General features: G+C 37.5%; 1 protein-coding gene across 4 annotated transcripts in view; it reads left to right on the forward strand.

Annotated features, from left to right (window-relative positions):
• Nucleotides 1-6: 6 nt before the first annotated feature.
• The window catches only part of scn4aa (sodium channel, voltage-gated, type IV, alpha, a), a 30,300-nt gene continuing 17,361 nt past the window's right edge, over nucleotides 7-12,945 (forward strand). For all 4 annotated transcript variants that reach the window (XM_036217083.1, XM_024284745.2, XM_036217084.1 and 1 more), the window contains exons 1-10: nucleotides 7-467; nucleotides 6,518-6,826; nucleotides 8,652-8,770; nucleotides 8,855-8,944; nucleotides 9,024-9,152; nucleotides 9,326-9,417; nucleotides 9,663-9,956; nucleotides 10,031-10,094; nucleotides 10,230-10,371; nucleotides 10,508-10,705. In XM_036217083.1, coding sequence (XP_036072976.1) covers nucleotides 6,578-6,826; nucleotides 8,652-8,770; nucleotides 8,855-8,944; nucleotides 9,024-9,152; nucleotides 9,326-9,417; nucleotides 9,663-9,956; nucleotides 10,031-10,094; nucleotides 10,230-10,371; nucleotides 10,508-10,705 — 1,377 coding nt within the window. In that variant the 5' untranslated portion in view covers nucleotides 7-467; nucleotides 6,518-6,577. The remainder of the gene's footprint in view (nucleotides 468-6,517; nucleotides 6,827-8,651; nucleotides 8,771-8,854; nucleotides 8,945-9,023; nucleotides 9,153-9,325; nucleotides 9,418-9,662; nucleotides 9,957-10,030; nucleotides 10,095-10,229; nucleotides 10,372-10,507; nucleotides 10,706-12,945) is intronic.

Here is a 12,945-nt window from a genome sequence, read left to right on the forward strand (position 1 = left end):
TCAAAAACACTTATGATAATTTAGTATGACCAAAAACTTTTTCAGAGATAAAAAAATAAATAAATAATATGGTCCTTGCAGTCAGTAGACTGCTGCTGCGGGCCATAATAAATCTGATGATCTGCAAGAAGATCTTTGTAAAGGCGCACGGTGATGATCCACGGTGGCAGCAGCAGCAGCAGTAAAAGCCTACCGGCTGGTCCTCTTCATTAATGGACTGCAAACTCGACCAGCTGTGTGGGAACCGGCGATTAATCCCGCTGGTGAACCTGATCATACCTGGAGCAAGTCCTCCCGTTTCACTGCAAGACGCGCCTGTGCGTCAGCAACAGCTGTCCTGTGGCCTCAGCCCGGCTGCCACAGGGGCAGAAGTTTGCGCACAGTCGAGGCACTAAAGGATTACTTTATTGTCGCTTTAATTTCCCCACTAAGTTTGGAAGATTCCGTGAAAAACCTCATTGCGCAAGGTAAAGTGCCACCAACATAATGTTTAAACTCATGGTAGAATCTGTAAATCAGTGTACAGCAGGCTGTGGGCTTTCACCTGCTGGGCTTGGGGGCTGTTAGATGGTTTAAGTGTGTTTTGGTGCTCTGGTGTGGTAGTGAGTGTATTTTTACGCTTTCCTGTTTGGGAGTGAAATGGACTGATTTGGCATCTTACTTATTAAAGGCGACGGGGTTCTAGTCTGTACTCTCATCGTTCTCTGGTAGTTATCAGTCAAAATTTAACATTTTTCTTTTTTCAACATTTACTTCTTTGTTTTACTCAGAAAAATAACATTCTTTATTCATTTTTGTATACTAGTGTCTTGATTATTTAAAAAAATCACAATTTTTCAGCAAAAATTGGAAAAATGATGAAAAAGTTGTGCTTAAGGTAAAACATATTGCTCTTTTACTAAATTTATGGACATATTTTACCACTATATGGAGATTAAAATGATGTAGTCACTGGAACCAATCTATAACATCTTTTTATGTGATCACTACATGTTTCATATTTTTACTTCAAGTTAATAGATTTAATTTAACCATTATTTGGTGTTTGGCTCAAATTGACCCGTTTTCACACTTGAAAATGGGTCAATTTTGACCCGAACACAATATAAGGGTTGAGATTACATAAAGTAAAATATTTTTTTACAGAACAGTGAGAGACATAAACGGTGGTGTTTACCTGAAGCCCAGCAGAAGGGCAAACAGAGCACATAGTGCTGAAGATGTCAATAAGAAATTGGCAAATCATATACTTTTTAAAAATAAAAAAAAATCAGCATTGATTGACTGTCATTTATTTATTTACAAGTGATTGGTTACTTATTCTCCTATCTAATCACATAATTTAGGTAAATAATTTCAATATAAATATCTTTTTTAAATTTGAGATCTTGAATTTTCTCCAGCTCTCGTCTCTCTGAGCGGGTTGGTGTGCCGAGTGTGACACGCTCTTGGACTTAGAAGGTGTTGGTTTTGAGTTTCTTTCATCAAGTGAACCCATGTGGCTATTTGGCTAGGACTATTTTCCAGAGTATTTTAAAAAGTAAAGTCAGTGTAAAGTTAGATCATTCGGTATCTGGCTGAATGCATGTGACTTCAGTAATCCACAGAATACGAAACAAACGTTGATATTATTGACATTCAGACTATTTACGTATGTTTGTGTGTGTTTAGGACTCAGCTCTCAAATAAAACAGCTCTTTAAGTTGATCTCAAGCTGTATTAAATGTATCTCTCATATTTCCAATGTAACCCATTCAAGGATTTATATAGTCAGGGAAAAGACAGAGTGGCCACATTGCTGAAATACATTTAGTTTCCTAGAATTCAAGGGCTTTCTGCAGATATTTCTGCTAAAGCAGTCAACTTCTGTTGAGGGTCCTATTTTTAGAGTCTTTGAATCATCTTGGATTTGAACTTGCGACCTTCCAGTCTGAAGGTGGACGCTCTACCACAAGGCCAATTTGTAACTTAAATTACTCTAGAGAAAAATATTACCACCACACTTTTGTTTTTGCTCCCATTTGTCACGAGATGAACCAAAAATCAGAAACATTTTTTACAAACAAAAAATAACAATTTCGCTTAAATACTGTGTTCACAATTCTGTCTAAATCTGTGCTAGTGAGCACTTCTCCTTTGCTGAAATGATCCATCCTACCTCGCAGGTGTACCATATTAAGATGCTAATTAGACAGCCTGATTATTGCACGTGAGCCTTAAACTGACCGCAAAGAAATGCCAGTATCCGTCAGTTTCTGGTGTGTTCACCATTTGCCTCGTGTAGTGGAACTCATCTCCTTTGTATAGCGTTGATCAGATTGTTGATTGCTGCCTGTGGAATGTTGGTCCACTCCTCTTCTATGGTCATGTGAAGTTGCTGGATATTTGCAGGAACTAGAACATGTTCTCATATCTGATCCAGCCTCGAGGGCCGGGATCCTTGTGTTTTTTTTTTAATAAATTCCTGCTTCCTCTGCTGCTGATTACCTGGGTCAGATGTGTTTGGCCAATAATGAGTTTCCATGGCAGCCTAGTTCGAAAACATGTTGGACATCGGCCCTCGAGGCCTGGAGTTTGACCTTTGTGGCTTAGACTGCTGCCCCCAGTCCCAGATGATCCAAGGAAGATGGATGGATTACATGCCCATACCATAACCCCACTGCCACCGAAGGAGATGTGTTGCACTGCGGGGTGAATAGTGGTTTTCTGAGTCCCCACAATAAAACAAAATGGCTCGTTTCAGAATGGGCTTTTATTGTGGCCAATCTAAGGCGCACCTGTGCAATAATTGTCTAATCAGCATCTTCATATGGCACACCTGTGAGGTGGGATGGACTGAGCAAAGGAGAAGTGCTGACCATCATAGCTTTAGACAGATTTGTGAACAATATTTAAAATAAATTATGTTTTGGTGTTTGTAGAAAATGTTCAGATCTTTGAGTTTATCTGACAAACAGGAGCAAAAACAGCTAAAACAAAAGTGTTGCTTTTATATTTTTGTTCATTGTAGTTACTCTCTATAGTGGTGTTAAATGATTGAAGAACCAGAAGTCATTTCTCATATATAATTTTCTATTTTTCCATTTGAAGGCAAACACACCCTAACTTTCTGTACAAACTGCCTCTAGTCTTAGGTAGAAGCCAAAAGCTACGGGGCTCGTTTCCTTAAAGACCGCTGGGTAGTGTAACGAAGAAGAGTCTACGTGACCCCATCTATATTCCCTGCTTGAATGTCACAGCCTTCGCTGGCATGCAGGGTGATAACTATATTATTGTTGGAGAAGGTTTCTGAAATCTAACAATCCATCTCAAAACTTTCTCTGTGGAATCATCACTCAGATAGTATCTATCTCTCAAAGTAGGCTATATTATGCTGATATCTTGTAACATTTTATTGCAATAATTTTATTTAACACCATTTTTGGTTCACACAAACTTAAAAAATTGACAATTCAAAACCGTGTATAATTAGGATTTTATTAAAAGATTTATGTTTTGGTCAGTTCTGCTATCAAAAACGCACACCTGGTCGGCTTCAGCAGTAACACAACCAGGGAAAAAGTTCTCCGTATGCTGCAGAGAACCACATCCATTCTCAGGATGTGTATTTTAGGGTTGGCTCTTGGTCTGGAGCAGCAGGGCACACTGCTCCCGGAATGGGTAATTTGAAATTGGATGATAAGACGGTTGCTCGGAAGAGTCTGTTAATAATAATAACTAAAAAAAACAGAATTGCCATTGTGCCTTTTGTTGGTATGTAGTTGTGTTTTTGAAGAACATACAGTCCAGTGAAGTGGAATAGTTTGAGAGTTAATCGATGGGGTCACTGATGTCTGCCTAAGTAATCAGGAACAGTAGCTCGGATGGGACACGGAGTGAAGATGGAATGACTGTGAGAGGATTTGGAGCCTCAAGTTTCATGCAGCAGTACGGCGGGGTGGGGGTGCAGAGGTGTAGGCATAGTGTGTTTAGGCCTGCAAAAACAGGAGGTAGTGGAGAGAGGAGTCAGCTCAGTAAGATAAGCCGGCATGTTGTCCTGTTTATCGGAGGGATGTGAGGCGCAGAGCGAAGGCTCGGCCAGGCAGGAATGAGCAGAGTCATCGAGCTTCTGTAATCCGAAGCTGCGTCTTGATTGCCTGGAGCAGCTGTTAGTCATCGTTTCTCTACAAGCATGCACGTCTCCTCCACAGCTCGTAGAGACATCATTTTGTGTCCTGGAGAAACGGTTGGAGCAGCTCGTGGCCTCTCATTCATGCATGTTGACCCAGCGAATAATGCTGACTGGTGTGTGAACGTAGGAATTGTCGCTTTCTATTTATCAATGCAAAATAACCTGCACAGCAATAAGAAACTGATAAAATGATTGGCAGGCATATTTTTTCCACCAATTTAAAAACCTCCAGAACATACGTATGTTCATGCTACGTGTCTCGGGTTTCTTATCAGCTTAGCACATGAGTCTGAAGTGTTTTGGCATCGAATGAGAGTTGTGTCTGGAGCAGCTAAAGTTAGGCTCCTCGTATAGTGGACATAAAGCAACATTTTCTTTGTTTAGATGACTGTTTAAGTGTTGCTGAAGAAAGTCATAAAATAGCCCAAAAATGGAGGAATATTACCACCAATAAATAATGTATGCAAATAAAGTTTCTATTAGTCATAATTTGGAAAATGAGGTTCACCAGGAGACATCTGTGTATCATTTGTCCAGTTGTTTTTTGATAAAAACTACAAAATAAAAGTGGAAAATGAATGATATTTATCTTAATAATGGCTAAGTTTAGCAGATAATATTAATTGATTACTAATTAATGTTATTTATATTATCAATGAAGTATGTACGCATGATAATTTGGCTTTTTGAAAGCTGTGAAAAACTATGTTCATTGATACACAGTTTTGTTAAAGTAAATTGAGTAGCAATCAGTGATTTTTATAGATGGAATCTTATGATCGGGGGAAATAAATGTTATTTTGTGTAACAACTTCAAAACAGCCATTCATCTTTTATCTACACCAGGTTTGTCCAGATGAGGGTCTCAGGGGCTTCTGGAGCCCATTCCAGTTGTCTTTGAGTGATGTCAGGGTAACAAACTGCATAGGTCATGTCAGGGTCATATGTAGACATTTCAATCAACATAATACCAGTTCAGGAGGATTCTAGAGAGTGCAGAGAAAATCCACACGAGCACATGCATCTCCAGATGAGAACACTCTGTTAGCATTTGAATCAGAACATTCCTGTAGTAAAACACCTTTAAAGAAATACTTTCTCTGTTGATCATAAGAAGCTTAACATGTATCTCCTATCTTAGACATTTCTAGAGTCATTTTCCCAGCTTTTTGGTTGCTTCTTTAAATTATTGCTGTAGCTAATCATTGTTTTCTGTCTAATCTGGTCCTCTGCATCTTCCTATCCTTCACTACATCCATGAACTTCCACTTTGGTCGTCATCTTTCCTTTTACCAACATCAGCACTGTTTCTACTTTTGTTGTGTCCAAACCATCTTCATCTGCTTTCCTGAATTTATCTCCAAAACATCTACCGTAAGCTGTTCCTCTAATTGATTCATTCATGATTATATCCATCCCTTCCACTCCCAAAGAGAATCTAAACATCTTCATCTCTGCTCTCTGTAACCTCACTGTTCCATGCTATGAAGCTATGAATTTTGGGCAGCTGACCTTAATTACTCACCTTTCCAGAGCAAACCACCTCTCTGGATTTTCCTCTACCTGCTGCCTTCCCTCATTACAGATCACAGTGTCATCTGCAAACATTACAATCCACAGAGATTCTAACCTCGTCAGTCATTGTGTCCATCACTGCAGCAAACAAGAAAGAGGCTCAAAGCTGATCCTTGTTGCAGTGCCACCTTTAACTGAAACTCATCTGTCGCAGCTTGAGCACATCTTACACCTGTCTAAAGGCTTGTAAATCTTTAGGGTGTTTTTCCACATTTCATTCTCTTCATTGATTAGTATAAGGATTCATCTTAATCGTATGTTTTATTGTGCAAATTCAGAAGCTTTACATCAATTCCCCTTTCCCATCTCATCTGTGTTTAAGCAAATTATGCAAATAAAAAATGAACTTTTATCAGTTTTAGCCTAAATGTATGAGTGTTGTTTGTTGTATTGAGGTAAAAGAAAACTGGAAGGCATGTCCACAGTCCGGTCCATTGGCAAAATATGGCTTGTGTTCAAATTTTCACTTACACTTAGGCTACTTTCTTTTAATCAATAATATGCAACTCCCAGAACTTTTTAAACCTGTATTTCTTGAATGTGATTGTCTAAACTATCTTATAAACTATTCTAAACCTGTAGCAACACTGTCGTTGGACCCTTCTGTGTCACTTTTCAGCTAATTTCTGAAATCTCGGCTATAAATAAAAAAGTGAAGTTGATGGTAAAAGAAGTTCGGACACCCCTGACCTCATGTACAACTGAGTACTGCTACAACATTTCAAAATACCCAATATTGTTGTATTGTTATTTCTTTTTTTTTCTCATTAGACTCCTTCCAGCGCCCTCTAGGGAAACCCCAGTGTGGTGGTATCCTTTCGAGATGCAAAGATGGCGACCCTGCTCCCTCCCCAAGGTACTGACTTCTTCCGGCCCTTCACCAGAGAATCACTGGTGGAGATTGAGAGGCTCGAAGCGGAAAGTAAAAAGCCAGTCAAAGTAGAGGAGGAGAATGAGGAAGCAGCCCCACATCCTGATCTGGAGGCTGGCAAAAATCTGCCCATGATATGTGGGGATCCTCCCCCGAAGCTCCTCAACACGCCACTGGAGGATCTGGACCCCTTCTATAAAGCACAGAAAGTAAGCCTTAATTTAGTTGTTTAGTAGGGGAGGGAGATGCTGGGAATTTGAGTATCGATCCAATACAGGGCTAGTATCGCCAATATTGATATCCACATTGATATCAATACTAATACAATACTTTTTTCCCCTTAAATGTTGTATTATAGAATAATTTCGGAAATAAACAATGTCTTTGGTAATTACATGTATAAGAAGTAATGTATAATGAGACTTTTGGCAAATTAAAAATATCTATTAGCTAAGTACAGCAATCTGTACTCAACGTACATCAAAAATAGAACCAGTTTATTAATAATGACATATTACCATTATAATAAGAACAAAACAGTAACTAGTGCAACATTTGAAAAAAGCAAAAATGTAAGTAATAACTCCACAAACATATATTAAAATAAAAGCAGTACTAAAATATCAAAGACAGTAAACAAAAGCAACACTGTAATGAATACAAATATTAACAACACAACAAAAAATCCTGCCATTGCGTGCAAATATGTGGCTCTTTAATGACCCTCTTGACCACGTGTCAAAGTCAAGGCCCAGGGGCCGGATTCAGCCCACTGGGTGATAATATCCGGCTAATCATCACATCTGGCCCTCCAGATCATTTTATTTTATTTTAAATTAATGGCCCGATGTTCTCTCGAGCTCATTACTAACTTGTATAATTTAAAAATATATATATGTATTTTTATGCAGAGGAAAATATTGAAAGTTATTATTGTTTAAATTGATTTATTCTGGAATAATATATCTGCCTTTTTATTTTTCATAGTTATGCTAAAAAGTTACAATTTTAAAATGTTAAAAATTGGCATTCTACCAACTATTTGGACAATTTTGGCATTTACCAGGATTTTTTTAGGCTGTTTTGGAGTTACGCTAATATTTCAGCAACATGCTAGTTGTTTTGGCTAATTTATGCATTTCTTTTAAGCTTTTTTGGGCTGTTTTGGAGTTAGGCTAATATTTACATGCTAGCTGTTTTGGCTAATTTAGACTTTTTTCATTTTTTTAGGGTATTTTGAAGTTTAGCTATTTTTTCAGTTACATGCTAGCTGTTTTAGCTTTTTTTGTTTTTAGTTGTTTTGGCTAATTTGGCATTTAGCTAATATTTTAGCTGGCTATCAGCTTCAGCATTTATTAACTTCAGCATTTTCAGCTTTTACTTTAGTATTTTCAGCAGCCAAATTCAGTTTCCAGCAATCATACTAGCATTATCGCATGTAATGCTATATATCTAGTTCATAATTATTTTATTATTTTAAATTTTTTTAAATTTAGTTTTAGAGTGTTCAATAAATGTTTAGCCTGTTCGGCCCGCGACCCAAGGTGTGTTTTGGATTTTGGCCTCTTATGCAATTGAGTTTGACAACCCTGCTCTTACTCTCCAATGAAGCAGGGAAGGGATGGGCAAGGTGTGAAGAGGTGGTGGGCTGTTGACACAGACAGACAATGTTGCCAGATTGGGCAGTTTCCCACACAAATCGGACAGGTTTCTACTCAAATCGAGCTGTTTTTTGCTCAATCTGGCAACACTGCAGACAGATAGATGCTGTGTTTGCATGAACTCCATAAGTAAATCCAAGCTTTTTGCTGTACGTTTTAAAGAAAAAAATGCAACAAACGTATTGAAATTATCTATCTCATTATGCTAGTATTGATACTCCAGCTTGGTATCAATACTCAGATCAATACGCCCACCCCAACTTTTTTTAGCATTTCCAGCTGCATCAATGAATAAAGTTCCATGTATCTAAAGCATGTTAAATGTGTTGTATTGTATCATATTTGTCAACACTTTATATTTTTATTTTTTTAGACATTCATTGTGATCAGCAAAGGAAATACCATCTACAGGTTCAACGCTGAACCAGCATGTTACATTCTGAGCCCCTTTAGCCTGATCCGGAGAGGATCCATCAAAATTCTCATACATCCATATCCTTAAAAACTGTTTATGCACAAATATCTTGTATATTTAAAATTTAATAAACTTTTTCAATTTTCCTTAATCCTGATTAAATTGTTTAGCATGTTCATTATGATAACCATTCTATCAAACTGTGTCATGATGACGATGAGTAACCCACCGCCATGGAGCAAAACCGTTGAGTAAGTTTTCCTTTCCTGAACTTTTTATATCATAACACATCTTTTTTTTTTTAAGTTTGTGTTTGATGCATTTTCCCAGGTATGTGTTTACCGGTATCTATACCTTTGAGGCAACAATCAAAGTGTTGTCCAGAGGTTTCTGTGTTGGATCTTTTACATTCCTACGAGATCCATGGAATTGGCTGGATTTCATGGTGATCAGCATGGCGTGAGTGGCTCTACCTTCACTTTGTTGCCTTTAAGTGTTTAGTAAATCAATTAACTTTTATTTAACAGACTAATAAAGTGGACATGGAAATTATTTCATTCATTATGGCAGAGATTTGATGTTCATTGTAGTCTCAGTTGGGTTTGAACTATTTGTTGTATGTCTTTCCACAGTTACATCACTGAGTTTGTTGACCTCGGCAACGTATCGGCCCTCAGAACGTTTCGAGTGCTTCGAGCCCTGAAAACAATAACTGTGATACCTGGTACTCACAAAACTTTTTTCTTGATACTTTTTTATTTTTCAATGTGGTTTATGTTGATCTATAGACGACAGTGGAGCCACACATTTGATCAGGAAAATTCCGAGACAATCTGAAGGATTAGTTGTGTCGGACTCAAATACAAGAGATCAGTAATCTGCAGTAATAGGAAATGATCCTAATACTTTTTCCCTATGCTGACATGATGTAAAAAACACACTAATCCTTTTTTCCTCCCCTGTGGTCAGGTCTGAAGACGATTGTTGCTGCTTTAATCCAGTCGGTGAAGAAAATGGGGGACGTCATGGTCCTCACCGTTTTCGCCCTGGCGGTTTTTGCTCTCGTTGGCCTTCAGCTGTTCATGGGGAACCTGCGTCAGAAATGTGTGCGATGGCCCATCCTGATGAACGAAACCGCATCCGAGTTTTTCAATTCCTCATCAACATTCAACCACACAGTGGACTTCAGCAACATCACGGCCAGCAATAACAGTGTTTACTATAACAGCACTTTCGATTTCGTGGAATATATTGAAAATATAGGTAGGTTTAATGCAAAAATTACATGTTTTTTTTTTTTTTTTGTGATTCACTCTTACTTTTTTCTTTGGATTTAGAAAATCACTATTATTTGGACGGCAGCAAAGATGCACTTCTATGTGGTAACAGCTCTGATGCTGGGTTTGTATCTTTTTTTTTACAAATGTTTTTATAATGCAGAATTGGGTCTCATTTGAAGAAAATATTAACATTACTGCAACAGACTGAGATGAGACTAGAGGTCAGGAATTAAAGAACTTTTTTTCTTTTGGATAGAAAGTGTCCTGATGGATTCACATGCTTGAAGGCAGGCAGGAACCCCAACTATGGCTACACGAGCTTTGACTCCTTCGGCTGGGCCTTCCTTGCCCTCTTCCGACTCATGACCCAGGACTACTGGGAGAACCTTTTCCAGCTGGTTGGCACTTTTTTTATTTGCTACATTACATTTTGTGACGTAAAACTGTAAGATAAAGAAAGTGTTCATACATCTGAAAATCATATGGAGAAATTTGTCCTAAGTTCTTGTAGTTCTGTTTTTGCTCCTCCCACAGATCTTGCGGGCAGCTGGCAGGACGTACATGCTGTTCTTTGTGGCGATTATCTTTCTGGGTTCCTTCTACCTCATCAATCTCATCCTGGCTGTGGTCGCCATGGCTTATGAAGAACAGAATCAAGCAACTCAGAGAGAAGCGATTGAGAAAGAGGAAGAGTTTCAACGTTTGCTGGAACAACTCAAAAACCAAGAAAAAGTAATTATTCTTAACAGTGACAAACACTCCATGGCGACAATAGTATTTTTCACAAGCATAAACAACTACTTTAATGGCTTATTTTGAATATAACACATCATAATGATGAAAAAAATCTCTACAGAAAATTTGTCGTGTTTAGAGAAAACCAAACTGGATTTTAGTAGGACCGGGAATCTATAAAAATAAATTAACTAATTAATTAATTGTAAATTTGTAAAAAAACTAATCTCAATTAATTTTTTTACAGTTTTTGCCGACCACTTATCTGCAAATAATTATAATATGAAATCACACACAAACACAAAACTGCACATTTAGGTTTATTTTTAATTAACCTTCACATATTTTCCTGTAAGCATGTGGAATGCAAACATATCTTGCAAAAATATAAATAAATTAATAGATAATACCTCATTGAGACTTTTAACTTGTCTTTTCAAAACTTTTTTGAATTAGGATCAATTGACAAATTAATAAAGCATGTGGAATGTCATTTAAAACTTTAATAAAAGTAAATAATTCTTAAATTTTTAACAATTCTACAATGCTGTTAATACTATAGGCGTGAATCCTTAAACTTTTTGTTTTACAGAACTGAAACAATGTCCTTTGTATTGAACAAATCCATTCCTCGTTTCCTCTCAGCCAGTTACTGAGACACACCGGTCTTTCCAGATTGGCAGAAGAGAGAGTAGCTGTCTTTTTCTGAATGACATGTCCTGAAAGAGAAGAGTCACATGGTACAGTGGTGATTTTTACAGGCTATACAATATTCAAACTATGAGTTCTGGCAAAGGCCTTTTTCGTTCACACAATGTTGGCAGGATAAACTGCTCCATGACTTGGAACAGGTGCAGGCAAAACTACAGAACATGAGATGTCCTGCTCCCCGCCCAGGATTTCAGTGACATGTCTATAAAGACCAGTGTTGGGACTAACGCCGTTTAAGTATAACGGCGTTACTAACGGCGTTATAAATCAAGTAATTTAGTAATCTAACTAATTACTTTCATCCTCGCTGTAACGCCGTTATAGTTACTTCGTGTAAATCGCGGCGCGTTACTTCAAAGTTTGATGATCTTGCTGGAGCTGGGCGCTTCGCACCCGAAAGTTGCTTGTGTTACGCGCCCCAAGTTGCATCAAGATACATGAGAAAATCCGGTTTCTTTTCAAAATATAACCAGTTTTTCACAATAAAATGCCACGTTTGACAAATGTGATCATGTTTTTGTGTCTAAACAGGCGGTAGACACGGATATAAACATACAATCACAACACAAACGTGCGCGCGCGAGCACAGAGACACACAAAACAGACAGGCACGCACACTTTTTTTTCTTTTTTCACAGACACGTACACACGCAGATCAACGTGGGTAGACTCCGGTGCGGAGTGAGGAGTTTCGGGAATTAATAAAACAACAACAGAGAGACAGAGAGCAGCTCATCTTAGCAGAAACAGAGGGTAATATTCATAAAACACACAACACAGACAGACACGAGCGCGCACAGATCAACGCAGTGAGCAGACTCCGGAGCGAGTGGGCGGGGCTGCGGGATTTTGGGAGAGAAAAAAGAGATGCAGAGAGCTGCTCCTCTTAGCAGAAATATGGGTTAATAATTGTAGTTTATTAATTTATTATTGTTTTGCACTTTCAGTTTTTAAGCCATTTTGTTTAGTTATAGTTGTAGGTAAGATACTTGAAGTATGTTAATAGTTGAAACGTTTACCTTTTTTGTGTGAAGTTACATTTTTTATATACCACTTGTTGCAGTGTTTTGTGTGATAATTCTGACAAATAAATATTGAAAATTCTTTCCCTAAACCCTCTCTCATGTGTATCCTAAACTTAGACAATATGACTCCATTGGAAAACTATACCAGTATACTATTGTCGGTTATCATCTATTATTGAATGTAAATTATTTTTTTTATTTGTAACGCAGGAAAAAATACAAAATATTACCATATTTAAAGAGTAATTTAAAACGAGTTACTTTTCCAAGTAACTAATTACTTTGAAGATGCAGTAATTGAGTTACTAACTCAATTACTTTTTGGGAGAAGTAACTAGTAACTATAACTAATTACTTTTTTGAAGTGAGATGCCCAACACTGATAAAGACAGGAATAACGTATTACAAGAAAAAAAGGTATTTTTCAAACAAAAATATTAAGTAGATATTATTCAGTTTTGCATGTAATGTAATTAAAATAGATCATACAGGTAAAATAAT

This window comes from Oryzias melastigma, linkage group LG19 (assembly GCF_002922805.2).
Source record: "Oryzias melastigma strain HK-1 linkage group LG19, ASM292280v2, whole genome shotgun sequence".
NCBI classification, from domain to species: domain Eukaryota; kingdom Metazoa; phylum Chordata; class Actinopteri; order Beloniformes; family Adrianichthyidae; genus Oryzias; species Oryzias melastigma.